The sequence below is a fragment of the Muntiacus reevesi genome, chromosome 9 (genome assembly GCF_963930625.1).
Source record: "Muntiacus reevesi chromosome 9, mMunRee1.1, whole genome shotgun sequence".
Taxonomy (NCBI): Eukaryota; Metazoa; Chordata; class Mammalia; order Artiodactyla; family Cervidae; genus Muntiacus; species Muntiacus reevesi.
The window spans coordinates 41,186,598-41,212,989 of NC_089257.1; the positions used below are offsets into that span (position 1 = coordinate 41,186,598).

General features: G+C 39.1%; 2 protein-coding genes across 3 annotated transcripts; one reads left to right on the forward strand and one right to left on the reverse strand.

The window, feature by feature from the left end:
* Nucleotides 1-10,027: 10,027 nt before the first annotated feature.
* OR51A7 (olfactory receptor family 51 subfamily A member 7) lies at nucleotides 10,028-10,966 on the forward strand. The gene has a single exon (XM_065944397.1). The coding sequence runs from the start codon at nucleotides 10,028-10,030 to the stop codon at nucleotides 10,964-10,966; it is 939 nt and encodes a 312-aa protein (XP_065800469.1).
* A 4,065-nt stretch (nucleotides 10,967-15,031) lies between these two features.
* OR51G2 (olfactory receptor family 51 subfamily G member 2) lies at nucleotides 15,032-17,489 on the reverse strand. Of its 2 annotated transcripts, XM_065944396.1 has the most exons (2): nucleotides 17,475-17,489; nucleotides 15,032-15,952 (listed from the first exon to the last, which is right to left on the reverse strand). In XM_065944396.1, exons 1-2 carry the CDS (start codon nucleotides 17,487-17,489, stop codon nucleotides 15,032-15,034), a joined length of 936 nt encoding a protein of 311 aa, XP_065800468.1. The 2 variants fall into 2 exon arrangements, with proteins under 2 accessions (XP_065800468.1, XP_065800467.1); XM_065944395.1 differs by lacking the exon at nucleotides 17,475-17,489 and having other exon boundaries at nucleotides 15,032-15,973.
* Between the last annotated feature and the right edge of the window lie 8,903 nt (nucleotides 17,490-26,392).

The window sequence follows — 26,392 nt, forward strand, 5'->3', positions numbered from 1 at the left end:
CTTCTCCCTCCTTTCAGCACCTTTGTCTGAGACATAAACAGAGAAAACACAGTTTTGAAAGACTTCTTATAAAAGAATAAAGGAATAAAAGAATGAGGCATTCCTTTCAAACAGACTTGATAATATAGTCAGATAATGGTAACTGACAAGGAGAACCATGGATGTCACACTTCCCCATCAGGTCCTGAGGAAAAAAGTGCGCACATAAAGATATGATCTGCAAATAAATTTCCCTTTTACTATTAGCTTTTGCCCCTCCCCACCTATAATCTAATTAAACAATTTATACACTCAGGCTGAACTATAGGGTAGCGCTTTCTGCTTGATCCAAAATGAGCCTAGAATTAAGAAGAAAAGAAGAAGAAACTGCAAAAAATAGATTTTAGTAAAGCAGTTAGTAAGTGGTTTCTCCAATTTCTAGAGACATTTGCCCCAAACACTTTTCAAGGCCAGGCTTCTAAAGCTGATTTCACTTACAAGCTCTCTGTAGAGCTTGCTACCACTGCTGGTAGCACCATCCATCAAGTAGAAACAACTGTGACATTGTCAAGGTACAAAATCAACACTTCCTCAGTTAGACCAAGAGATGAAGATGAGAGACGGCTCTTAACAAGCTGAAAGAGAGGAAAAGGGGAGTAAATATGTTAAAGAGAGAGATTTAAAAGAGAAAACATTGGAAACTATTACTCTGTGCTAGACATTGTATTAGACAGTTTCCACATATAGTTTCACTTTCAAAATATTTGTTCCATTTTTATGTGAACTTGAAAATAAATGTTTATCTGTGAAGCCTCATGCACTTACTGATGAACAGGAGACAGTAAAATAGCAGAATTACTTTGAGGATAAGAGATAGTTGGCAAAGTCCTGATCAGTTTGAAACATAATAAACCTTCTACTAACAATAGTTACTATCAAAAGGGCCCAGGCCATTTGTTTCTCAAGTGCAGTGACTCATGTGGAGAAATTACTCAAGAGTTGCAAGTAAATTCATTGCCTTGAGAGAAAGTCCTACATGTTATTACTGAAAGGAATTAAAATTCAGGGGTACTATCTCTAAGATGAATGATATCTCAGACTCTTTATATACATTTTATTTAATTCTCAGAAAAACCTTGTGAAGCAGGCACTGCTATTATCTCTGTTTTATAAATTAAAAAAAGAAAAAAAAAGCGAATCATGGATATATATGTATATATGTGCTGCATACTCAGTCATGTCTAACTCTTTGCGACCCCATGGACTGTAACCCAACAGGCTCCTTTGTCCGTGGAATTTAACAGGCAGGAATACTGGAGTGGGTTGCCATTTCCTACCCCTGGAGGTCTTCCTGACCCAGGGATCAAACCTGCATCTCTTATGTTTCCTGCATTGGCGGGTGGATTCTTTACCACTGCACCACCTGGGAAGCCCCAGTCATGGATGGAACTAGAATTCAAACCCAGGTGTGTCTTATCCTCTGACTGAATACTAAGGACTGTCTTAGACTGCGCCTTACAGTTCTTTCCTTGTGTCACATACATCTTACCTGGAGTAGCTAGATTGCTTTCAGGCTCCTCTTCCAACTAACATGAGGCCTTAATATCCTCTACCTGCTCTTTCTTCAGAGACTAAATAAAGTCCTCTCTTCTGATTTGAGTCTAGTGACTAAGATCCTGTCATCCATGGCCTGACTCTTTACCCATGTCTACCTTCCTCTTCTTTGCTTAGATGAATACATTTTACTCTTTCAGCTGATGAGTCTGCCTATTTCCCAGTCCCTATCTCACAAGAGTTCCAACTCTATCCAGCATTTTGTCTAACTGTGCATGAACAACTGGATACTTTCTCAGATGAACCGTAGAAAGGTGAATTGAACAGTGGCAATGGATGGCTAAAAGCATTTTAGTGCATTTCTACATTTTCATAGCTTCTTCTCCAAATTTAAGTTAAAAGTATCTTCTTATCAGGTAAACATATCACCAAGAGAAGCTCCCCTATCCCCTTTCCTCCATTGCAGTCTTTTTGTTTTTTTACCTTTGAGCCCTTCCTATGTCAAAAAGTCATCCTTATTCATCATCCTCTCTAAGGCTCAGTTCATAGTTTCCATGTTTCAGACATTCCCACAATACAAAGTCATATTATAAGACAATGTTATGTTAGGGCCCTACTGCACTTACCATGTGACCACACAGTGAAACAGAAATGATTTTAGGCTAGAGGTTTCTCAGCCTCAGTGTACCACGTCTGTTGACCAGCCTTCATCTACAGATCACTCTTTGAGCTGTCTTTTGAGTTTTGTACTTATGGCACACCAATTCCTACAGCTCTGCTATCCTCTGTAAACAAATGATTTCCCTGAGAAACCTCCTAGAAACTCCCAGAAGAGAGCCTGGTACAGGATTGAGGTTTAACTCACTGGTTCCCACAAGAACATGAAAAGGTCAGACTGCAATAGTCCACAGGTTTTGGAGACTTGAACATATCAAGGAGAGCCAGCCTGAGAGATTAGAGAAAGCAGTTGAAGCTACCAAAACATTATTTAATTCCAAATTAACTGATACATGATTTTAGGCTCATCACTTCTTAGTTTCATTTTCTTATAGTCAATGAAGATGTTTTCCCTTTTTAATTATTAAAATGTAAATTACATAGAGTGAGATAGATATATCTGGAGTGTATAGCTCAATTTCAATTTTTATCTACATATGCAACAAAGTAGCATAGAAACAGGAAAGTGCTAAAATCCCCAAATCTGATTAAGAATTTGTCTTTCTCCAGAGAAGGAGAAATATCATATGACATCCCTTATATGTGGAATCTAAAAACAAATAAAACAACTTACAAAACAGAAGGAGACTCACAGCCTAAGACAAAGAACTTGTGGTTGCCAGGGGGGAAGGATGGGGGGAAGGGATAGTTAGTTTGGGATGGACATATACAGATGGCTATATTTGAAATGGATAACCAACTGTACATCACAGGGAACTGTGCTCAATGTTAAGTAGTAGCCTGAATGGGAAGGATATTTCAGGCGAATGGATAAATGTATAGGTATGGCTGAGTCACTTCACTGTTCATCTGCAGCTATCAAAATATTGTTAATAGGTTATACCTCAATACAAAATTAAAAATTAAAAACAAAATTGTCTTTTTCTTTTTAGTCCTGTTACTTTTTCTTTGTGTATTTGGAACCTTTCCTATTACATGCATAAACAAAGGGCTTCCCAGTTGGCTCTAGTGGTAAAGAATCCACCTGCCAATGCAGGAGATAAACGTGATGTGGGTTTGATCCTTGGGTCAGGGAGATCCACTGGAGAAGGAAGTGGCCACACACTCTAGTGTCCTTGTCTGGGAAAGACTAGGGACAGAGGAACTTGACAGGCTAGTCCATGGGGTCACAAAGAGTTGGACATGACTGAGCACGCATGTATAATATTAAGATTGCTATGACATCTTAATGAACTGATGCTTTTATCATTGCAAAATATTTCCTTTTAACTTGGTGACACAGTTCAGTTCAGTTCAGTTCAGTCGCTCAGTCATGTCTGAGTCTTTGTGACCCCATGGACTGCAGCCTGCCAGGCCTCTCTGTCCATCACCAACTCTCGAAGTTTACTCAAACTCATGTACATTGAGTTGGTGATGCCATCCAACCATCTCATCCTCTGTCGTCCCCTTCTCCTCCCACCTTCAATCTTTCCCAGCATCAAGGTCTTTTCCAATGAGTCAGTTCTTAGTATCAGGTGGACAAAGTATTGGAGTTTCAGCTTCAGCATCAGTCCTTCCAGTGAATATTCAGGACTGATTTCCTTTAGAATGTACTGGTTGGATCCCCTTGTAGACCAAGGGACTCTCAAGAGTCCTCTCCAGCACCACAGTTCAAAACCATCAATTCTTCAGCACTTAGCTTTCTTTATAGTCCAACTCTCACATCCATACATGACTACTGGAAAAACCACAGCCTTTACTAGATGGACCTTTGTTGACAAAGTAATATCTCTGCTTTTTAATATGCTGTCTAGGTTGGTCATAATTTTTCTTCCAAGGAACAAGCATCTTTTAATTTCATGGCTGCAGTCAACATCTGCAGAGATTTTGGAGCCCCCAAAAATTAAGTCTGTCACTGTTTCCACTGTTTTTCTATTTCTTTGCCATGAAGTGATAGGACAAGATGCCCTGATCTTAGTTTTCTGAATGTTGAGCTTTAAACCAACTTTTTCACTCTCCTCTTTCACTTTCATCAAGAGGCTCTTTAGTTCTTTTTCGCTTTCTGACATAAGGGTGGTGTCATCTGCATATCTGAGGTTATTGATATTTCTCCTGGCAATTTTGATTCCAGCTTGTACTTCTTCCAGCCCAGCGTTTCTCATGATGTACTCTGCATATAAGTTAAATAAGCAGGGTGACAATATACAGCCTTGATGTGCTCCTTTCCCAATTTGGAACCAGTCTGTTGTTCCATGTCCAGTTCTAACTGTTGCTTCCTAACCTGCATACAAATTTCTCAAGAGGCAGGTCAGGTGGTCTGGTATTCCCATCTCTTTAAGAATTTTCCCGAGTTTGTGTGGTCCACACAATCAAAGGTTTTGGCATAGTCAATAAAGCAGAAATAGATGTTTTTCTGGTACCCTTTCTTTTTCAATGATCCAATGGGTGTTGGCAATTTGATCTCTGCTTCCTCTGCCTTTTCTTGCTTTAAATCCCAAGTGCCCTGGAATTTATGGTCATATTCACCATTTATATTGGAATGCATGACATTTTTCCCATCCTTTTACACTAAACTTATCTGTGTCTTTCTATTTCCCATGCAGTGAATGTAGTCAGAATGTTTTTTAATCTTGTGTGACAAGAGTTCTTTTGTAATTGGAATCTTTAACCCAATATAGTTAATACAATTATTAATATTTTGATTTTATGTTTGTCATTATTTTGTTTCCTCAATACTTCATCTGTTTTCTCCTCTCTGTCACAACTTTGCTCACTTACTTCTTCTGAATCTTTAAGTTAAATCAGTTCCAGTAAGTTTTGGTATTCCATTTTATTTATTCAGTTGACTGTTTGACTATACTTTTTTGTTTCTGTTTTTTTGTAGTTGCCCCTTGGATTATAGTATGCAACTTATCAGAGTTCACCCATAAATTAATATATTCTACCCCACCCAGAAATCCTACTACTGGGCATATACCCTGAGAAAGCCACAATTCTAAAAGGCACAATGTACCCCAATATTCACGGCAGCATTATTTACAATAGCCATGATGTGGAAGCAACCTAGATGTGAATCTATGGATGAATTATAAAGAAGTTGTGGTACATATATACAATGGAATACTGCTCACCTATAAAAAGAACAAATCTGAGTTAGTTCTAGTGAGGTGGATGAACCTAGAGTTTGTGATACAGAGTGAAGCAAATTAGAAAGAGAAAAGCAAATATCACATATTAATGCATATATATGGAATCTAGAAAAATGGCATTGATGAACCTATTTACAGGGAAGAAAAGGAGGCACACATGTAGAAAACGGGCTTGTGGATACACTATGGGAAGAAGAGAGTGGGACAAATGGAGGAAGTAGCAATGACATATATATACTACCTTATGTAAAACAGATACCCAGGGAGAAGTTGCTATATAACACAAGGTGGCGTCCAGCTTGGAGCTCTGTCATGACCTAAAATGGTGGGATGGGGGAAGGGAGGGAGGTTCCGTAGACAGGTAGTATATGTATAATTATGGCTGATTTGCATTATTGCACAGCAGAAACCAACAGAACATTGAAAAGCAATTTTTCACCAATTAAAACATAAATTTGAAAAAAAAAATATTATACTACCCCATAGGTAATGTAGGAAACTTTTAACCGTGTGCATTCGTTTATCTCATTTTGGCCTGTATGTAATTATTGCTGAGTATATATTTCTACCTTTATTACAAATCTCTCAATGTAGTATAAATTTTTTACCTTAAAAAGCAAATTATCTTTCCTAGGAAATGAGAAAAGATAAAAATATTTTATGTTTACTCACATATTCACCCCTTTTAATACAAGTCATGCTTTTCTGTTTAATTTCAGTTTCCATCTTGTACTATTTTACGTAGCCTGGAGTGCATATAATATTGGAATAATTGGTTAGAAATCTAACAGGAAGTGGCAGAACATGTCTATTTCAAGGCTCGTCTAATGACATTTGCCAAAAATGGGTCAAATTAGTGAAATCACTGATAAACTATCTTATAGTTTATAAAGTGCCTTCTTAAACATTTGATATTTTGTGTATTATTATTTCCATTTTGTGGATGATTAAACTGAAGTAAAAGGTAGGTGGTATGATCTCAAATCAGTACTCAAATATTCTGATAACAAATAACCTATTCTTTTGCCTATATTGCTGAGTCTCTGTGACTGACACATATCAAGCATCCTTCATCAATATGATTTCCAGCATTCTTCTAACTTGAGTAGTCTTCTAATTGTGTTTTGCCTCACAATTGGTGTCTAGCTCCTATTGGGGTTCCTGGGTACCAAAGAGTTAATGTACTACCTCAAACCCTTTCTATTTAAGTTTCCTGGGAGATTACAGAGAGCTGGCTACCTTTTTATTCCACCCAAGGGGCTGCATCCCAGAGGGAAATAGAAGTAGATGCATCTAGATAAATTGAATATTAAAGTTGAAACTTCTTGCTCTTATCATTCAGGAATATACTGAGCATCAAGTATTGGTATGTGCAAGTAGTTAAAACTCCCTCTGAAAACCTAAAGCTAAGGCTTTGTGAAACACTTCATATCTGAAGAAATGATTATGGGGAGGAAGAAGTAGCTTGAGAGAGAGAGACTCTGTGTGTGTGTGTGTGTGTGTGTGTGTGTGTGTGTGTGTGCGCGCGCGCGAGCAAAGGGAGTATGGATGGGGTTGTGTGGTCTGAAGGTTAAACATAATTTTATTAAATCTGATATTAGCAGGATCCCATTTATTGGATACTATGAAAAGTAATAGCAAGACTTAATGTCAACTGAAAAAATAAAAAACCTTCTTTGGCCAGTCTAGGATTTGATGTGAAAAAGAAATGGTTAGGAAATTTTTGTTGAAATATTTAAAAGTAGCTGATACTTACTAATATATTCAGCATGCAAAAATTATATCACACTTTCTAAGGTAACTATGTTAGAGAGATATTATTGTTTACAATGTTTAACAGAAGAGTAAAACACCAGAAGCTTACCCAAGTTCACACAGCTGGTAATCTGCAAAGATGAGACATATACCCAGATGCTTTCGTATCAGACTTGAGAGTTTATTTCTTACCTTAAAGAATGGAAATTCTAAGAAATCTAGGCAATGTTTGAACTGATGACCATCCTCCTTGAAATATTCCTTGGGGATATACTATATCCCACTCTCTTAGTTTTTCTTCCTGATGTCTGGATATTCTTGAGCAAGATGCTATCAACAATCTTGGTACTCTTCAGTGTTCAATCTGAGATTTCAATTTTGTATTTTGCACAATTTCCTAAGTGATATCATCTACTCCAATGACCATATATATCAACTACCAGTTCAATATTTCTGAATTGATGACCAATATTTCTGTTGAGCTGTTTTTCCTGAAATTCAGACTCTGTATCCAAAAGCATAGTGTGTAAGAACAAATTTACTACTGAAAATGTACGTGAGTGGACTGAGCATAAATATCCCTTGTTTACCACTACAAAAGAAAGGGAGATGGAATTAAGGAATGATTCTATGTCTTACATTTGCTCCATTCACTTTCACTCTTTGCATGCCTCCCAAGAAACTTTCATATTCTAGAAACTATGTTGATGGCAGATATATGAAGACAAATAAAATCCCATCTATACTTTACAGTATTTAGCATATGATAGGGGTTTGGTTGGGTAGGTATACATGAAAATAGTACATTATAGAAGTGTAGAAGAGACTATAGTAACAACTGCATAGCAGAAATATCACCTGGAAGACCAAAAGCAATACCCCTTAGCCAAAAAAAAGCAAAAAAGGAAAGGGTCATGTGCTTTAGGGAAACGACGACTTTGTCCTCTGGGGGAAGGATCAGAATAAAATTAGCTAAATAGGCACAGTTTGGCAGATTACATACAGAATGGGTTTTACAGCTAGTACAGGTAGCTAGTACAGTAGCTAGTACAGGTAGCTAGTACAGTAGATTTGAAAATCTACTACCATCTCCAAAATGCACTTTCTTTGGACTTGGCAGGAGGCTTGCTGCCATGGTGGGAGATAAATAAGACCTGTCCAACTGCTTAGGGGTTCCAAGTCAGCAGGTGAGGCTCATTTATAAGCTGACAAAACATAACTGCTTAGAAAATACCCAAAAATGTTGATATATAATATGAACCAAGAGCTACTGGCTATGTATTATGTTTTTCTTGGTTATCCTCTAAAGTGAAAGTGAAGTCGCTCAGTCGTGTCCAACTGTTTGTGACCCCATGGACTGTAGCCTACCAAGTTCCTCTGTCGATGGGGTTTTCCAGGCAAGAAAACTGGAGTGGGTTGCCATTTCCTTCTCCAGGAGATCTTCCCGACCCAGGGATTGAACCTGGGTCTCCTGCATTGTAGGCAGACGCTTTACCATCTGAGCCACCATAAAATATCAATTCACAATCAACCTTAAATTTAGAAAAATGATTTCCAATGTCCCCTATATTTTTCATTGGAGACTGATGATTTTTTGTCTGTTGCAATTTGAACTTTAAAATAAATTCTCTAATGAGGTTAATGCCTCACATGAACTCTTGACTTCCTTCATATCTCCCTTTACTTTTGTATTTTGCCATTATTATTTTTGCAATTGAAATTATTATTTTAATACGTTTTATTTACATATGCACGTATTCATTATGCTTACCAAACACAAATGGGATTTATGATGGTTGGCTTAAATATGTGTATTTCTCAGGTAATTTTTATCAATTATCCAACACTGGGATATTTTAAAGCTCAAAAATTTCATAAGCTGCAAGACTGTATATTTTCTCTTTGAAAGCATAAACTGTGAACTCTTTAATGACATTGTTCAGTTGATAAGTTGTGTCCGATTCTTTGCAGTCAGGCTCCCCTGTCATTCCCTGTCTCCCAGTTTGTTCCGATTCATGTAAGAGACTTTAACAATAAAATCAAAATTTAGTTTAATTACATAGGTAGACTTAAAATTTTTACTTTACAAAGGTAAATGGAATGATTGGGATATTTTTCATTTTGAGTTTCTTTGATTAATTCATAGAGATAAAGATATAGGATAATAGATCAAGAGAAACAAGATGAATATGATACTAATGTAAGGTTCAACATTTTCTCTTGAAATAATAAAATAATAACTTGAAGTGTGGCCCATAGGTACTTGAGCTAGAAACTATCATATTTTGTGTAGGAAAATGAAGGTAATATGGATACGTAATTTCCAAGGGTGTATCCATGTTCCACTTCTCCTAGCTTTTCATTTGAAAACCACTGTATCATCAATATTAATATATTGCAGATGCTTGTTCATGATTTTTTGAGCTGAGAGTGGTGTTTATGATCATGTATAAAATGGAGTAATAAATATCAAGATCATAAATTTAAGAATTAAATTAGTTTATAAACTTACTTTCTAGCATTTGATATTCACCATAGTGTAGATATCTACAGGGATCTCTGTGTAGGAGAACTACTGAAGATCATGTAGAAAAGATTCTGAGTATCTGTCAGTAACTCAATCAAAGCAGCTCTGCTTTATGAGTTTCATATTTGACTAGAAATGTTGGAAAACCACCACCTTAGAATAAATTACTGTAAGTAAAATTCCCATGTTAGAGGACATGAACATATTTAAGGCTTTTTGATAAATGTTGGCAGTCCCTTTTATTAATATTATGTCAAATATATCCGTCTGTGTGTAGTGTAAGAAAAACTGCTCGTCTCCCTCTGCTCCTCCCCACTCCTGTCCAGCACTGAGCTTTATCCAAAAGTGTTACTGCTTTTTGTTTGTGATTTCAGATCTAGCTAAGCAGTTCATATTCCCCCTTCTCATGGCTGTTCTCAATAACTCTGAGGTCCAGCTTTTCCTTCTGATTGGAATTCCAGGATTGGAACATGCCCACAAGTGGATCTCCATTCCCATTTGCCTCCTATATCTGGTTGCCATCATGGGCAACAGTACCATTCTCTTTATCATAAAGACAGAGTCCTCACTTCATGAACCCATGTATTATTTCCTTGCCATGTTGGCTGTCTCTGACCTGGGCCTGTCCTTCTCCTCTCTCCCTACCATGCTGAGAATCTTCTTGTTCAATGCCATGGAAATTTCACCCAATGCCTGCTTTGCTCAAGAATTTTTCATCCATGGATTCACAGTCATGGAGTCCTCAGTACTGCTGGTTATGTCTTTGGATCGCTTTCTTGCCATTTACAGTCCCCTGAGATATAATTCTCTCCTCACTAGCAACAGAGTTGCTAAAATGGGAGTGATTTTAGCCACCAGGAGCCTTCTCTTAGTGTTTCCATTTCCTTTCACGCTAAGGAGATTGAAATATTGTCAGAAGAATGTCCTTTCTCACTCATACTGTCTTCATCAGGATACCATGAAGCTGGCCTGCTCTGACAACAAGATCAATGTTATCTATGGTTTCTTTGTTGCTCTCTGTACTATGCTGGACTTGGCTTTCATTGTTATTTCTTATACACTGATTCTGAAGACTGTACTCAGCATTGTGTCTATGGCAGAGAGACTTAAGGCCCTTAACACCTGTGTCTCCCACTTCTGTGCTGTACTCATTTTCTATGTGCCCATCATTACCCTGGCTGCCATGCACCGCTTCGCCAAGCACAAAAGCCCTCTTGCTATAATCCTTATTGCAGACATATTCTTGTTGTTGCCACCTCTAATGAACCCCATTGTGTATTGTGTAAAGACTCAACAAATCCGGGAGAAGGTCTTGGGTAAGCTCTCTAACATATGTGGGAGATAAGATGAGGATGAGATGGTTGGATGGCATCACCAGTTCAATGTACATGAACTTAGGCAAACTCTGGGAGACAGTGACATGGAGGCCTGGCGTGCTGCAGTCCATGGGGTTGCAAAGAGTCGGAACCAATTTAACGACTGACCAACAACAACAAGAGACAAGAACTGAAATATTTAGGTAATAAACTGTTGACCGGTATTTATTGGCATCTACAATAGATTCAGGACTTTCCCCGACGGCTCAACAGGTAAAAGAATTCACCTGCAATGAAGGAGACACAGGAGATGCAAGTTCAATCGCTGAGTCAGGAAGATCCACTGGAGAAGAAAATGGCAACCCACTCCAGTATTATTGCCTGAAAAATCCCACGGACAGAGAAGCCTGGTAGGGGAGTGTCTATGGCGTCACAAAGAGTTGGACATGGCTGAACAACTAAGCACATACAGTGTATTCAATGCTGCAGCATTTACTATTTAATGGAAGATTGGGGGGAGAGTGAAAAGCTGTGCAGTATGGAATTTATTATAAAGTCAAGAATACATTATGAATAGAGCATTTAATTTGACAAATAGTGATAGAATATTTATAAGTAGTATGAGTGAACCAGATTTTGGTACTTTTAAATGTCTTCAGAGGAGTCTGAACTTCAGAATTGTCACAGGAAGGTGCAGTTCATTTCTTTCCTTTTCCCATCATTTCTGGGTTACATACGTTGCAAAGTTTAACAGTTATAATATTAGGACTTCATCCTAGGTCCCTCAGAGCATTTTAAACCCTCACAGCCACCTAAATCAAGGAATCTTTTCTGACAGTGACCTTAAAACATTAGTTTTGCCTAGCATTCCTGTCCCCGGTATTCAATATCAAATTATTGCTTTCTAATTTCCCACTGGTTAATGTTTACTCACTTAGCTCTAGCCATACTGGCCCTGGTCTTTTTGCTTTTCCTACAACCTTTCAATTTTGGGATTTTTTTCTTTGTCTTTGGTTTTTTCCCACCTCAGACCATTGACATTTATTCTGCATTTTTGGAATGCTTTTCCTTTCAATCTTTTCTTATCTCACATAATTTAGAATTTTATTGAACCCCCTCCCCCCACCCCCCAATTTGGTTTTCTTCAGAGCACTTGGTGCTTTTTGAAATGGTTACTCATTGATTTTTCTATTGTCTGTGTCTCCCAGCTCTGTAACAACCTAGAGGGGAGGGATGGGGAGGGAGGTGGGAGGGATAGTCAAGAGGGAGGGGACATGGGCATACCTATGGGTGATTCATGATGATGTTTGGCGGAAACCAACACAATGCTGTAAAGCAATTATCCTCCCATTAAAAAAAAAAAAAAAAAAAAAAAACAACAAACCAAGAACAAAGTCTTTCTTTAATCTTTTGCCCACTGTGTTTCTGGAATGCAGACTCTGCCTAGAAAAAAAAAAAAACCACACTCAACAAATACTTGTGGACTAAGGGAATATTCCTTCACTCACACAGTTTGGGCTTCCCTGGTAGCTCAGCTGGTAAAGAATCTGCCTGCAATGCAGGAGACCCCAGTTCAATTCCCTGGTCGGGAAGATCCACTGGAGAAGGAAATGGCAACCTACTCCAGTATTCTTGCCTGGGAAATCCCATGGACAGAGGAGCCTGGTGGGGAACAGACCATGGGGTCGTGAAGAGTTGGACACGACTGAATGACTAAGCATAGCACAGTTTGTCTATATAAATTCTGCTTGTTCTTTATGAATCAGCTAGGACATTCCCCTTGGAAAATTTTTCCATTTTTTTTTGGAAGGAAGTGGTTCTCCTTCACCTCAGGGCTGTTTCAGGAGTTCTTTTCTGACTGATCACACATTCTCCATGGTATGTTTTATTCTGTGTCATTAGGCTTTGTTTTAGGAATGAAAGTAACTGAAATTTATTTGAAGCTAAAAAACATGCTAAGATTTGTTTTGAAACTTTCATATACATATATATATATACACACACACATATATGTGTGTGTGTATATATATATACATATTTCAAATAGCCTTGTGGGATAGATATTATTAGATCCATTTTAATAAAAAAAGTTCCTAAGTTCACAGTTAGAATGTAGAACTTCCTCAAAACTGACTCCAAGTTTACTCTACTGATTAGTATATCACAATAACTCTTTAATTCATTATAAGATATAAGAGAACATGACTCCCACGGAAGGACTGAAATTGCCTGTAGATTGCATACATATAGGTGGAGTTGTAATGTATGCTTCAGTATTTGCAGTGCCTTTGTGGTTGTTTTAAAGTTTTGTGGGGGCTTCCCAAGTGAAACTAGTGATAAAGAACCTGCCTGACAATGCAGAAAACACAAGAGCAATGGGTTCAATCCATAAACCACCCATGACACTCAAGGACATATTCTATTTGCTGTCTATAAGTAATCTTGGATCTTTCAAGTGATATTATCCAAGGTTCCCACATAGTTGTCATTGCAGAAACAGTTTTCTTATGCCAGGCTGAATGAAGTACAGGTTGGCAATGGGACATGACACATCAAATGTTAAATGCCAAATGTGATAGGTAGCCTTGAATGAGACTAACTTCCAATGAGACAGTCTCCACATAAAGGTCCTAGTAGAGAATTCCATCTTTGGCTTTCTGTCACTCCCTTTCTAGACCCTGAACTAAAACTAGGCAGGAATACAACATCCTCAAGCTTCCCTTTAGATGTTCAAAACTCCCCTTGGTAGTGTATTATCTTATCCAGTCCTGCTTTCCTTGCAAATATCTCCAAGTCAAAATTACAAATACTATTCTGACAAGTATTATTCAAAAGAGCCATTAAAAAAAATCTGGAGCAATGTAGTGGAGTTGCAGTGCACAAATAGGAGGGTGTAAGGAATTCTCTCCTTTTAGTTCATTGGCTTGTAACGGTAGGGTCAGTGCCTCAACCTCAGTCCAATTACCACCACCCACCCCCACGTTATCTACTCTTCTCTGACTTGCTAGGGAAGAACAATGACAGTAAGGACAACTTCAGATATTTTCCTGACAACAGTGTCCTCTCTCTCACCTCTGTGTCAGGTTAGCATATGCTGTTCTCTCAGGCTGGACCATCACTTTCCAGTTAGACTGTCTAACTTCAATACATCCCTGAAGGCTGCCTTCTATGCCAACTCAAGGAAACCTTTCATGCCACTTCTTTCCCTAGTTGGAGGAAGATATCTTTCTTTTTGCTTCTATATCAACATTTTTCACTTTAACACAGTTAACATATGGAACACAGTTAACATATGGTTAACAAAGAATCCCAAGAGGTAGTGTCTTAAAAACATACATACATACATACATACAAACAAACAAACAAACAAACAAAAACCAGATATTCATTTAGCTTACAAATCTGCAATGTGGGCTGGGCTTAGAGTATATTGATTGTTTCACCAGGTGCAAATGCGAAAGACAGGAAGGTTGGGTGTCGGAATAATTTGAAGATTCATTGACTCACTAGTAGTTAATAATGATCCAACTAAGTCTGAGGCCTCAGCTCGGTCTACTGGCTAAAACACCTAAATGTAACCTCGCCACATGGTCTGAGTTTCTGCTCAGTATGATGGCCAGGTTTCAAAAGCTAGCACTGAGTGAGAGCTATAGATACATATCAAAAGAAAGACAGAAAAACAGGGAGAGAGAAGAAGAGTGAGTACCAAAGAGTAACATATCACCTCTTATGACCCAGCCTCAGAAGTCTTATAGCATTGCTACCTCAACAGCCAATCCATTGAGCTGCTGAGTCCAGCCCAGTTACAAGGGGAGAAGCAACATACTCCATCCCCTGATGGAGGACTCAGGCATTTCTGGAAGAGAGTTGGGGATGAGACATGATCCTGTGGCCTTCCTTGGAAAATACAAGCCACCACGTCATATTGCCATGTATTTCCTTGTGACCACAGTGACGGTTCCATGACAGCTGTGACTTCTTATTTGTTCAGTAAATAAATAACAACCTATTCCACTTCATGCACATTAGGTATTATAAAGAATAGAAGAGTAAGAGTACATTTAAAGAAACAGTGCCTCCAAGATTAGACCCAGCTAGGAACAAAAGGTCTGGGTCACACGATCACGGATCTGTTTGGTCTTCACACTGTAGACGATGGGATTCATCAGGGGAGGGAAGAGAAGATACACAAAGCCTAGAATCACCTGGACCAGATGAGGTGCCTGCTTCCCAAAGCGGTGGATGATGGACAGGCCAATCATAGGAGTGTAGAAAAGGAGCACAGCACAGATGTGGGAAACACAGGTGTTCAGAGCTTTGAGCCTCTCAGCCCTGGATGTGATGGACAGCACGGTGCGCAGGATCAGGGCATAGGAGAAGAGGATGAGCAGTGAGTCTATACCCACCGTGGAAACGATGACAAACATGCCGTAGACGCTGTTGGCTCTGATGTCTGCGCAGGCCAACTTCATCACTTCCTGGTGCAGGCAGTAGGAATGTGAGAGGAGTGGGGAGCCACAGTACGGGAATCTTCTGAGCATCAAAGGTAAAGGAACAATGAGTGCTACACTGCGACCCAAGGCAGCCAGGCCGATCCTGCCAATGACTGTGTTGGTGAGGATGGAAGCATAGTGCAAGGGGCGACAAATGGCCACGAAGCGGTCAAAGGCCATAGACAGAAGCACAGAGGACTCCAGGAAGGACAAGCAGTGAATGAAAAAGAGCTGGGCAAAACAGGCGTCATGGCCGATGTCTCGTGCCCCAGCCCAAAAGATGCCTAGCACTGTAGGGAGGGTGCAAAGAGACAGACCCAGGTCAGTCAGAGCCAGCATGGACAGGAAGAGGTACATGGGCTCATGGAGCGAGGGCTCTGTTTTAATGATAAAGATGATAGTGCAGTTGCCCAGGATGGAGACTGTGTATATGAAGCACAGCGGGATGGAGATCCAGATGTGCACGTGCTCCAGGCCAGGAATGCCACTCAGCAGGAAGGTGGAGGACATGCTGCTGCTGTTCTCCAGGGACCTCAAAGGCATTGTGTGTGGAGGGAAGGAGAAGGTCGGAGTTCGTTCAAATTCCTGAAATGAACTGAGCAAAAGCTAGTGACTGCACCTAAAAAGAGAAAGGTTAGTTTAAAAAAATTTTTTAATTGATTTATTTGTGATGGGTCCTTGTTGTGGCACAGGGATCTCAGTTGTGTCTTTCATTGCAGTCCGTGCACAGACTCTAGTTGTGGCACATGGACACCAGAGCACATGGGCTGAGTAGTTGTAATGCATGGGCTTAGTTGTTCCGAGGCATGTGAGAGCCTAGTTCCCCCACCAGGAATCAAATCTGCATCTTCTGCATTGCAAGGCATATTCTTAGTCACTGGATCACCAGAGAGTCCCCATACATGATATTTGTTTGTTTTTCTCTTTCTGACTTACTTCATCCTGTATGATTGTCTCTAGGTCCATCCACATCTCTATAAATAACCTAATTCCATTCCTTTTTATGGCTGAGTAATATTCCGTTGTATATATGTACTACATCTTCTTTATCCATTCCTCTGTTGATGGACATTTAGGTTGCTTCCACAAATATCTATATTAATGCATACATGTGAAATCTGAAGAAAATTGATATAGATGATCTTATTTCCAAAGCAGAAGTAGAGACATAGACATAGAAAACAAACATTTGAGTACTGAGGGGGAAAGGAGGGATGGGGTGAATAGAGAAACTAGGATTAACATATATACACTGTTGGTATTATGTATAAATTAGATAACTAAAGAGATCCTGTCTCACATAAAACTACTCAGTGCTTTACTAAATGGGAAGAAAATCCAAAAAAGAGGAGATACATGTATATGTATAGCTGATTTGCTTTGCTGTACAGTAGAAATGAACACAATGTGGTAAAGCAACTATACTTCAATAAAAATAAAAAGAAAAAAAAAGAAAAACCAAAAAATAAATAAATAAATAAAAAGAGAAAGGTTAGAAACAAATAGATTTAACTCCTCCAGAGGTCATTTCCTTCTGGTTCCTGATTTCCTGTCAACATTTTTTTTTTTTTAAGAGAAAATCTTTGAAAATTTTTTGCCTTGCTTCTTCAGGCTAAGAGGTCTGAAACATCTTCACTACAGTGCATATAATTCACTATAGCAGATATCTAAGTTGGTTATACTCAACTTCATTTACCTCTTATGAGTAGATCTTTAAATAAACATTTCCTCACATGCATCTTTCCTGCTGGGGCTATCACTAATGTTTCAACATTTCTTCCAGCTTCTCTTCTTTTCCTTTTTAGTTCCTTTCCTATTGCATTATCTTTTTTCTTCCTTCCTTCCCTCCCTTCTTCCTTCCTTCCTTTTCTCTTCCCTTCCTTCACTCTATTTTCCTTCCTTTTTTCTGTTTTTGTTTAATTACATCAGTTGTGTATAATTGGTAAACTTAGATACCTTCTTATTTCTCCTTTGATCTTCTCACTTTGGAAGCCTAGCTTGATCCAGAGAACACATAAATGTTCTTTACGCTGTAAAGAGTAACTTTACAGACAGCCATTCCTGAACCTTCCAGTTCTCACAGAATTCCAGAGAGAACTGGAAGGTACAGGAATGGCTGTCTGTAAAGTTACTCTTGGCAGATGGAATAAGAAATCAAAGCTCTGATGCTCAAATTAGTCAGAAACTGCCATTCCTTATAAGTCTATGAATTCAACTACTGTGAACCTAGGTGGGAGGAAACCCTGGTGCACCATCAACAATGGCCATGACCCCAATCACAAGGCAGAGTCCAAGTTCATCCACAGAACAAAAGGCAACAATGCTAGAGCTTATTTTGTCAATGAGAAGATGAAGACTTAGAAAATGATAGTTACTGGGTGGAAACCATATGTTAATTTTAGCCTCAGGACTTCCAGGGCATTGATCTTCCCGCTACTAATCCCACTACAAAGTGAACTCAAAATGGGTGAGGGTTTTGCTTTGTTGACTTCTGTCAAGACAGTGCTTAGAAGGTACCTTAGTACACAGAAAGTGTCCAGCAATTTTTTTTATGCAACAGTTAGAGTTCACTTTTATTTAGCTAGCTGTTACTAACTTCATGCATGTTTTATCTCCTTAAAAAAAATCTGTGAATAAAGTTCTATTAATAGTACCATGTTATGGACGAAGAAACAGAGGATTAGAAAAATTTGAAATTTCTAAGATCAAACTCAAAGTAAAATGGCCAAAATGGGATTGAATCAAGATCCGATTTTTCTCTAGATTTCAAGCTCTAAATGATGGCTATATACAACACTGTCAACTATCAGCAACTAGCATGAAATCAAGGCTTAATTGGCCTTCAAAAAAGGTACTGACTCTTTAGTTGAATTAATAAATAAACTTCCTGGAGAAATACATACAATTGTATACACAGACATTTTCTTTCTTGCTACAAATACCAATGAAATGAATAGTAAGTGTCATGAACTCACTGTTCACTTGAAGGTCAGGTTGACTCGTAGTGTTCCTCAGTTTCTTCTTTGGCCATGATCAGTGCTCAGCACATTATTTATCAAAGTAAATTCAGAAGAGCTATGGGAAACTTACATGTCAAGTAAGCTATGTGGTGACAGGCAAGTTACATAGTAGTTAACAATGAAATTCATAAAAGCTAAGGCAGAAAATATTTTGACATGAAAATAGGTTGGATGGTGAAGAAGAAAGCACTTTTTTTTGACATCTGCTATATGCCAGCCACTGCACAAAGAACATGGCAAGTGAAATAGCAATTAGACCTTAGAAAAGCTTTGCAAGTTAATATTGTTGCCTCAGTTGGCAAATAAGGCAAGAGAAGTTTAGAGAATTTGATAATGTGCCTCAAGTCTTACAGCCAGTCAGCAGCAGAGGTGGGATTCAGGCTTAAATCTCTGGAACTCCAAGGCACTGTCTGGAAATTCAGAAGCGTTTAGGTTAACAAATCCAGCCTGAGACAGCCTGGAATGGGTAGAGATTAAATGAAAAATGATAAAGAGAAATATCAAAGGTCTAGGTACCTACCTCCATTTAGTCAAGACAGACTCTTTGGAATCAATGCTTGTACTTCAGAATTTAAGGGAGCAGAGCAGAACAGGAATCAGAAAGAGGATTTATGAGGAAAAAAAGGAAGCAGGGAACTTGGACATAAAAGAAAATTCAGAATAGTTAAGCCAGGAGATCTCTGCTTGGAAAAGATTGGCTGAAGAGATTTCAACAAGATGACTTTGCTAAGCTCTTCTTAGTTAAAGTATCTTTAGAGTATTCATCCTCAGGTTTGCTGAGAATTTCATTGTTCCTGATCCAACAAAAGTCAGTTGTCCAAGGTAGAGGTGGGTGGCAGATTTAACAGATGGCCTTTCTGCCCCAGTTGCTCTGATTGGAGATCATTCCTAGAGGGACTTAAACAATTGCAGCGATCACTTCTAATTCCATTAGTCATATGCTGTGGTCATTCCAGGAAATGTCCTTTTATATCACAGTCTAGTTTTTCCCTAGAGGATCGCATTACTTTTACTTCCTACCACTCTTTGCTTCTTGGAAATAACCTCTGACTCCTGTAACCTTGTGTTGAGGCTAAGAGGTAGATATAGAACCTATAGTAACTTAACTCATCTCATTCCCTCATTCCTCAACTCCTACATCCTACACCTCAGTTTTGCTTATTTAATTCGCCTGTTTCCCAGGTCTCAGCAAAACTCCTACTGTTACTACTTGTGACCCAACTCTCTGAGCAGGAAACTAAGGAACTAAGCAGATATGAGGGAGCTGTTGTAAGGCTAAACCCAGACCTGAGGTTGCCTACTAAGTCAGCAAGATCTGATGGCAGCAGTCACCTCCTTGGGCAGGCACCCTCCACAGCCTTTCCTGTCACTTTCAGTCCCTTCCCTCGTCTCTGTCTCCAAAGCTCAGGCTGAGACTCTGGGGCCCTCTTCTTGGTTCTACAGTTCGGCACCAAACACCTGCTCACTATATTGACTCCTTACATACCCAGGCTGGATCCAGAAGCTCCAGGCCTTACAATAGAGCACAAAGATCTGGGGACATGGTGAGACTGGAGGGTGGATGCTTAACTTCCTGATTTTTATGAAACTGCCTGAGAGCCCCATTGCAAACCTCTTAAGGATATTTAATCTATTTCCTACTAGGATTGGCTCCCTAGCCCTCATTATCACATACCCTAGGGACAGAGAAAGAGAGAAGAGAGTATCCCCATGAGCTGTCTAGATGGGAAGCCCAGAGGATATTATGCACTGTAATTTTAAAGACCTGGTGAAAATTTTGAACAACCCTCACTACTTCACAGAAGCACAGTGGGTGTAGATGACAGTGTCTTGTTAATGACATATCCTAACTATAGCTTATGCCCAGCAAATGTGAGAATGTGCATCTTTAGTTTATTTCAGTCACCCAGTCATGTCATGGAGTGCAGCACACCAGATCTCCCTGTCTATCACCAACTCCCAGAGCTTACTCAAACTCATGTGCATCAAGTCAGTGATGCCATCCAACTGTCTTATCCTCTGTCATCCCCTTCTCCTCCTGCCTTTGATCTTTCCCAGATCTGGGTCTTTTCAAATGAGTCAGTTCTTCGTATCAGGTGGAAAAGTGTTGGATTATCAGCTTCAGCATCAGTCCTTCCAATGAATATTCAGGGTTGATTTCCTTTAGGATTGACTGGTTGGATCTCCTTGCAGTCCAAGGGACTCTCAAGAGTCTTCTCCAACACCACAGTTCAGAAGCATCAATTCTTTGGCACTCAACTTTCTTTATACTCCAACTCTTACATCCATACATGACTACTGGAAAAACCATAGCTTTGACTAGATGGACCTTTGTTGGCAAAGTAATGTCTCTGCTTTTTAATATGCTGTCGATGTTGGTCATAGCTTTTCTTCCAAGGCGCAAGAGTCTTTTAATTTCATGGCTGCAGTTACCATCTGCAGTGATTTTGGAGCCCAAGAAAATAAAGTCTCTGTTTCCATTGTTTACCCATCTATATGCCATGAAGTGATGGGACCAGATGCCATGATCTTATTTTCCTGAATGTTGAGTTTTAAGCCAACCTTTTTCACTCTCCTCTTTTTATTAAGAGGCTCTTCAGTTCTTCTTAAATTTCTGCCATAAGGGTGGTGTCATCTGCATATCTGAGGTTATGGATATTTCTCCCAGCAATCTTGATTCCAGCTTGTGTTTCATCCAGCCTGGCATTTCACATGATGTACTCTGCATACAAGTTAAATATGCAGGGTGACAATATACAGCCTTGACATACTCCTTTCCCTATTTGGAACCAGTTTGTTGTTCCATGTCCAGTTCTAAACTGTTGCTTCTTGACCTGCATACAGATTTCTCAAGAGTCGGGCAAGGTGGTCTGGTATTACTATCTCTTGAAGAATGTTCAACAGTTGGTTGTGATCCACACAGTGAAAGGCTTTGGCATAGTCACTAAAGTAGAAGTAGATGTTTTTCTGGAATTCTCTTGTTTTTTTGATGATCCAACAGATGCTGGCAATTTGATCTCTGGTTCCTCTGCCTTTTCTAAATCCAGCTGGAACATCTGGAAGTTTATGGTTCACATACTGCTGAAGTCTGGCATGGAGGACTTTGAGCATTACTCTGCTAGCTTATGAGAGGAGTGCAATTGTGCAATAGTTTGAACATTCTTTGGCATTGCCTTTCTTTGGGATTGGAATGAAAACTGACCTTTTCCAGTCCTGTGGCCACTGCTGAGTTTTCCAAATTTGCTGGCATATTGAGTGCAGCACTTTAACAGCATCATCTTTTAGGATTTGAAATAGCTCAACTGGGATTCTATCACCTCCACTAGCTTTGTTCATAGTGATTCTTCCTAAGGCCCACTTGACTTCGAATTCCAGGATGTCTGGCTCTAAGTGAGTGATCACACATATCATGGTTATCTGGGTCATGAAAATTTTTTTGTATATGAGTATGCATGTGGGTAAATATAAAATCATATGTAACATTAAATGGGACTTTTTATTTTTATTTATTCTATTTTTTAGTTAATTTTTATTGGAGTATAGTTGCTTTACAATGTGTTAGTTTCTGCTGTACAGCAGAGTGAATCAGCTACACACACACACACACACACACACACACTATTTTGTTTTATTTTGTTCCTATTTAAGTCACCACAGAGCAGCGAGTAGAGTTCCCTGTGCTCTACAATAGTTTCTCACTTAGTTATCTATTTTATACATAGCAGTGCATAGCTATCAATCCCAGTTTCCCATTTCATCCTACTTTCTCCTTCCCCTCATTGGTATCCATATATTTACTTTCTATGTCTGTGTCTCTATTTCTTCTCAGCAAATAAGTTCATCTGTATCATTTTTCTAGATTCCTCATATAAGTGATAATATACAATATCTGTGTTTCTCTTTCTGACTGACTTTACTGTCTCAGTCTCTAGGTCATCCACATCTATACAAATAACACTATTTCATCCCTTTTATTGTTCAGCAATATTCCATTGTGTATATATATATATATATATATATATATATATATATATATCTCACATCTTTTTTATCCATTCTTCTGTTGATGGACATTTAGGTTGCTTCCATGTGCTGACTATTGTAAATAGTGCTGCAATGAATATTTGGGTGCATATATCTTTCAACTGAATGCTTTTTCTATCACCAAAGGGGAAGAAAGAAGTCTGGGCAAGTTCTTGGAAATATTACAATTGTGTTGATGTTTATTTTGGGGTCCCAGGTAACCCCATATGCTCCTGACTCCTGCCCATGCTCAGGGACTCCATCTCCTCTTCCTGCCTCGGAATCACTCTAAGTTCTGTCTTGTTCCTAGACATCAAGGAGCTAATTGGAGAAACTAGTCTATTCTGGTACCTTTGTGGGAACATGAGTTTCTGCAAAGGGTGGTTAAACATGAAGAGGAATTCTATGTGTTAGCATAAGGTTGTGAAGAGTTAAGCATCTATTTGGGACTCTTAAAAGCTGATAGAGAAGACATTTAGAGAGAAGAATGGAGGGTCATTTCAGTGTTTTTATTACCCACCTAATTAGCATTCACACGTTGGATCTCTTGGGGACTACAAAGTTATAAACATTAAGGACTGCCCCAGAATCCCCAAACCAATCATAGGGCATTATTCTAAATTATTGGCCTGTCAGCTCCTTTTGGAATATGACAGGATTTTTCTTGTGGCCACATTCCATTAATTTTTCATCAACTACATTACTGACATATTTTGAATGTCATGAAGCAGTGTTTTTCAAATTATAATCTCCAGATAATCAGGGTCTGAATTACATGTGATGCTTGCTAAAATGCAGATTTCTGGGCCTCCCCTCTGTTTTACAGAGTTAGAAATGGACATTTATGACAACCAAAGAGGTTTAGGAATTTCATATATCCTTATCTTTATGATTTGATTTCAACACTGATTCCAAATTTTTCTATTCTTTCTGTAATTCAAAATCCATCTCCACTTTTAACATGGAATTTATTCCAAAACACAGTTATACCTTTTGTTTTACTTTCCCAAACTGCCATATGAAAAGACCAGATTGAGTGGTTTTAAAATCAGCAATTCATATTGTCACAATTCTGGAGGTTAAAAATCCAAGATCAAGGTGGCAGCAGATGTGGTTTCTTCTTATTCTTTCCATTTGCAAGTGACATTTCTCTCGGTGTCCTCGCTTGACTTCTCCTGTGGACATGAAAATCCTTTGTGTCTCTTCCTTTTCTTGTAAGGGCATCAGGCATATTGGGTTAAAGACCACCTGAAGGTCTCATTTTAACTTAATTACTTTTTTAGAGACCTCGCCCTTGAATACAATTACATTTTGAGGTATTGGGGATTGGGACTTCAGCATGTAAGTTACGGACAGAGGATACAATTCATTCCGTACTACTTGTTTTGGGCATACAGCCTACCACTCATTTTTTTCATCTAGTTAAAAAATATTTTTAGAGCAGAAATGATGCTCCCCTATACACAAGTAATATTCGTTTATAACCTCTGAGTCCAAGCACTGAGAAGAGAGAGATAGTATTATTAATGGATGCATATTGGCAGAAAACAGGTCTACATCTCAGGAGTTATGGAGAGAAAGAAAGAGATAAGGGGAGAGAGATAGGGAGAGAGAAGGACTAGATTAATCTTTCAAAGCTTTGATTAGAAGGAACATAGAGGTTGATCGTAGTATAGGGAAGACAATGCTGTCTGCTGTAAAGTCTCAGTTATTTAGCTTCTGCAAAGGAGACACAGGATATGATATGCTGAGAGACAAAACAAAAGCTCATATTTTCTAGCCCAGAAAAGTGTGTGGAGTTGGGGGAGTAGAGAGAAAAGAGAAGAGTCAGGTGAACATTTTGTATCCAAAGATGCTACCTTGAGGTGAGACAGAACTTAGAGAGATTTCAGGGTACCTAAGGGGAATATTATTGGACTTAGACAGACTCATGCTAAATGAGTGTTTTTTAAAATATGTTTTTTAGTTGTTGTTATTGAACAATGAGAAAATAAACAATGAGATTAAAAAATGGGTCAAAGATCTTAATAGGCACTTCACCAAAGAAAACATTTAGAAAGCAAATTAGCATATGATAAGGTTCTCCATATCATATATTATCAGGGAAATTCAAATTAAAGCAATGATACACCACTGGGTACTTATTTCAATGGCCAAATCAGAAACAGTAACAACACTAAGTGCTGGTAAAGATGCAGAACAACAAGAACTGTCACATATCGTTGGTGGGGATGCAAAACTGGTACAATGACTTCGGAATATAGTTTGACTAAATGTACTCTTAGCATAAGATCCAAAACTTGAAAGCAAGCAAAATGTTGCTGAGGAGCTAAATGGATAAACTGTGGTATATGCAGAAAATGTAGGAATAGTTATGCAGATATTGAGAATAGACATGTGAATACAGCGGGGGTGGGGAAGGGGAGTGAGGTGAATTGGGAGATTGGCATATATACACTGAAGTGAAGTGAAGTTGCTCAGTCGTGTCCGACTCTTTGAAACCCCATGGATGTAGCCCACCAGGCTCCTCTGTCCATGGGATTCTCCAGGCAAGAATACTGGAGTGGGTTGCCATTTCCTTCTCCAGGGGATCTTCCTGACCCAGGGATCGAACCCCAGTCTCCCGAATTGCAGGCAGACACTTTAACCTCTGAGCCACTGGGGAAGCCCTAATACACTGCTGCTGCTGCTGCTGCTGCTATGTCGCTTCAGTCGTGTTCGACTCTGTGCGACCCCATAGACGGCAGCCCACCAGGCTCCTCTGTCCCTGGGATTCTCCAGGCAAGAATACTGGAGCGGGTTGCCATTGCCTTCTCCACCTAATACACTACTATGTGTCAAATAGACAGCTAGCAGGAACCTGATTCATAAAACAAGGAACTCAGCTCTGGGCTCTGTAGTGACCACGATGGAGGGGATGCAGGAGGAGGGAGGTCCAAGAAGGAGGGGATATGTGTGTACATATAGCTGATTCACTTTATTATACAGCAGAAACTAACACAGCATTGTAAAGTAGCTATAATCCAATTAAAAAAATAGAGTGCAAAAAAACAAACAAATAGGAAAAGAACTGTCAAATCGTGAAAATATGTAGAATATTTAAATGCACAGAATTATGTGAAAGAAGTCAATCTGGAAAGGCTACATGCTATATGATTCCAAATATATGATATTCTGGATAAGGCAAAGATACGGAGACAGTAAAAAGCTCAGTGGTTTCCAGAGGATGGGTTTGGGGAGAGATTTGAATAGGCAGAGTACAGGGGAATTGTAGAACAGTGAAAATACTTTGTATGATACAACAATAACAGACACACGTCACTATAGACTTGTCTAAAGCATAGAATGTGCAACACCGAGAGTGATCACTGAGGCCCTGTCATGCTGACCACATATGCAAGATGAGGCTGTAGGAGGTGAGAAGTGGACAGTATCCATGCTTAAACCTGAAGCCAGTGCCTTTAGGCCATAAATGTAGGTGACAGTTATACCTGAACAGGTCAGGTTTGTGTTATCCTGGTGCATACAGCATCTTAGGAAGAAGGGCAGGGAGAGGATGAGAGTCAGGTTCCTGGCCCCAGAGTCTACCTATTGGATTCTGGAAACAATAAACAAAGAGGTCCATCTCAGTGAATGAGACATGACATCCAGTTGTTAAGGTTGTGGTGAGGACTGAAGACTCCCAGAAGGAGAAACCATAAATGAAGAACTGCTGAGTGAGGTGGGCATCTGTAACAACATAACAGAGATTAACCATAACACCCAGGGCACTAAGGAGGGTAGAAAAGGCCAAACCCAATTCCAGGAATGCCAACAGAGTCAATAATTGATACATGGGTTCACAAAAGTGACAGTCGTACGTAAAAATGTATGACATCATTGAATTGCTCAGGAAAAAGAAAAGATGGGGATGACAAGT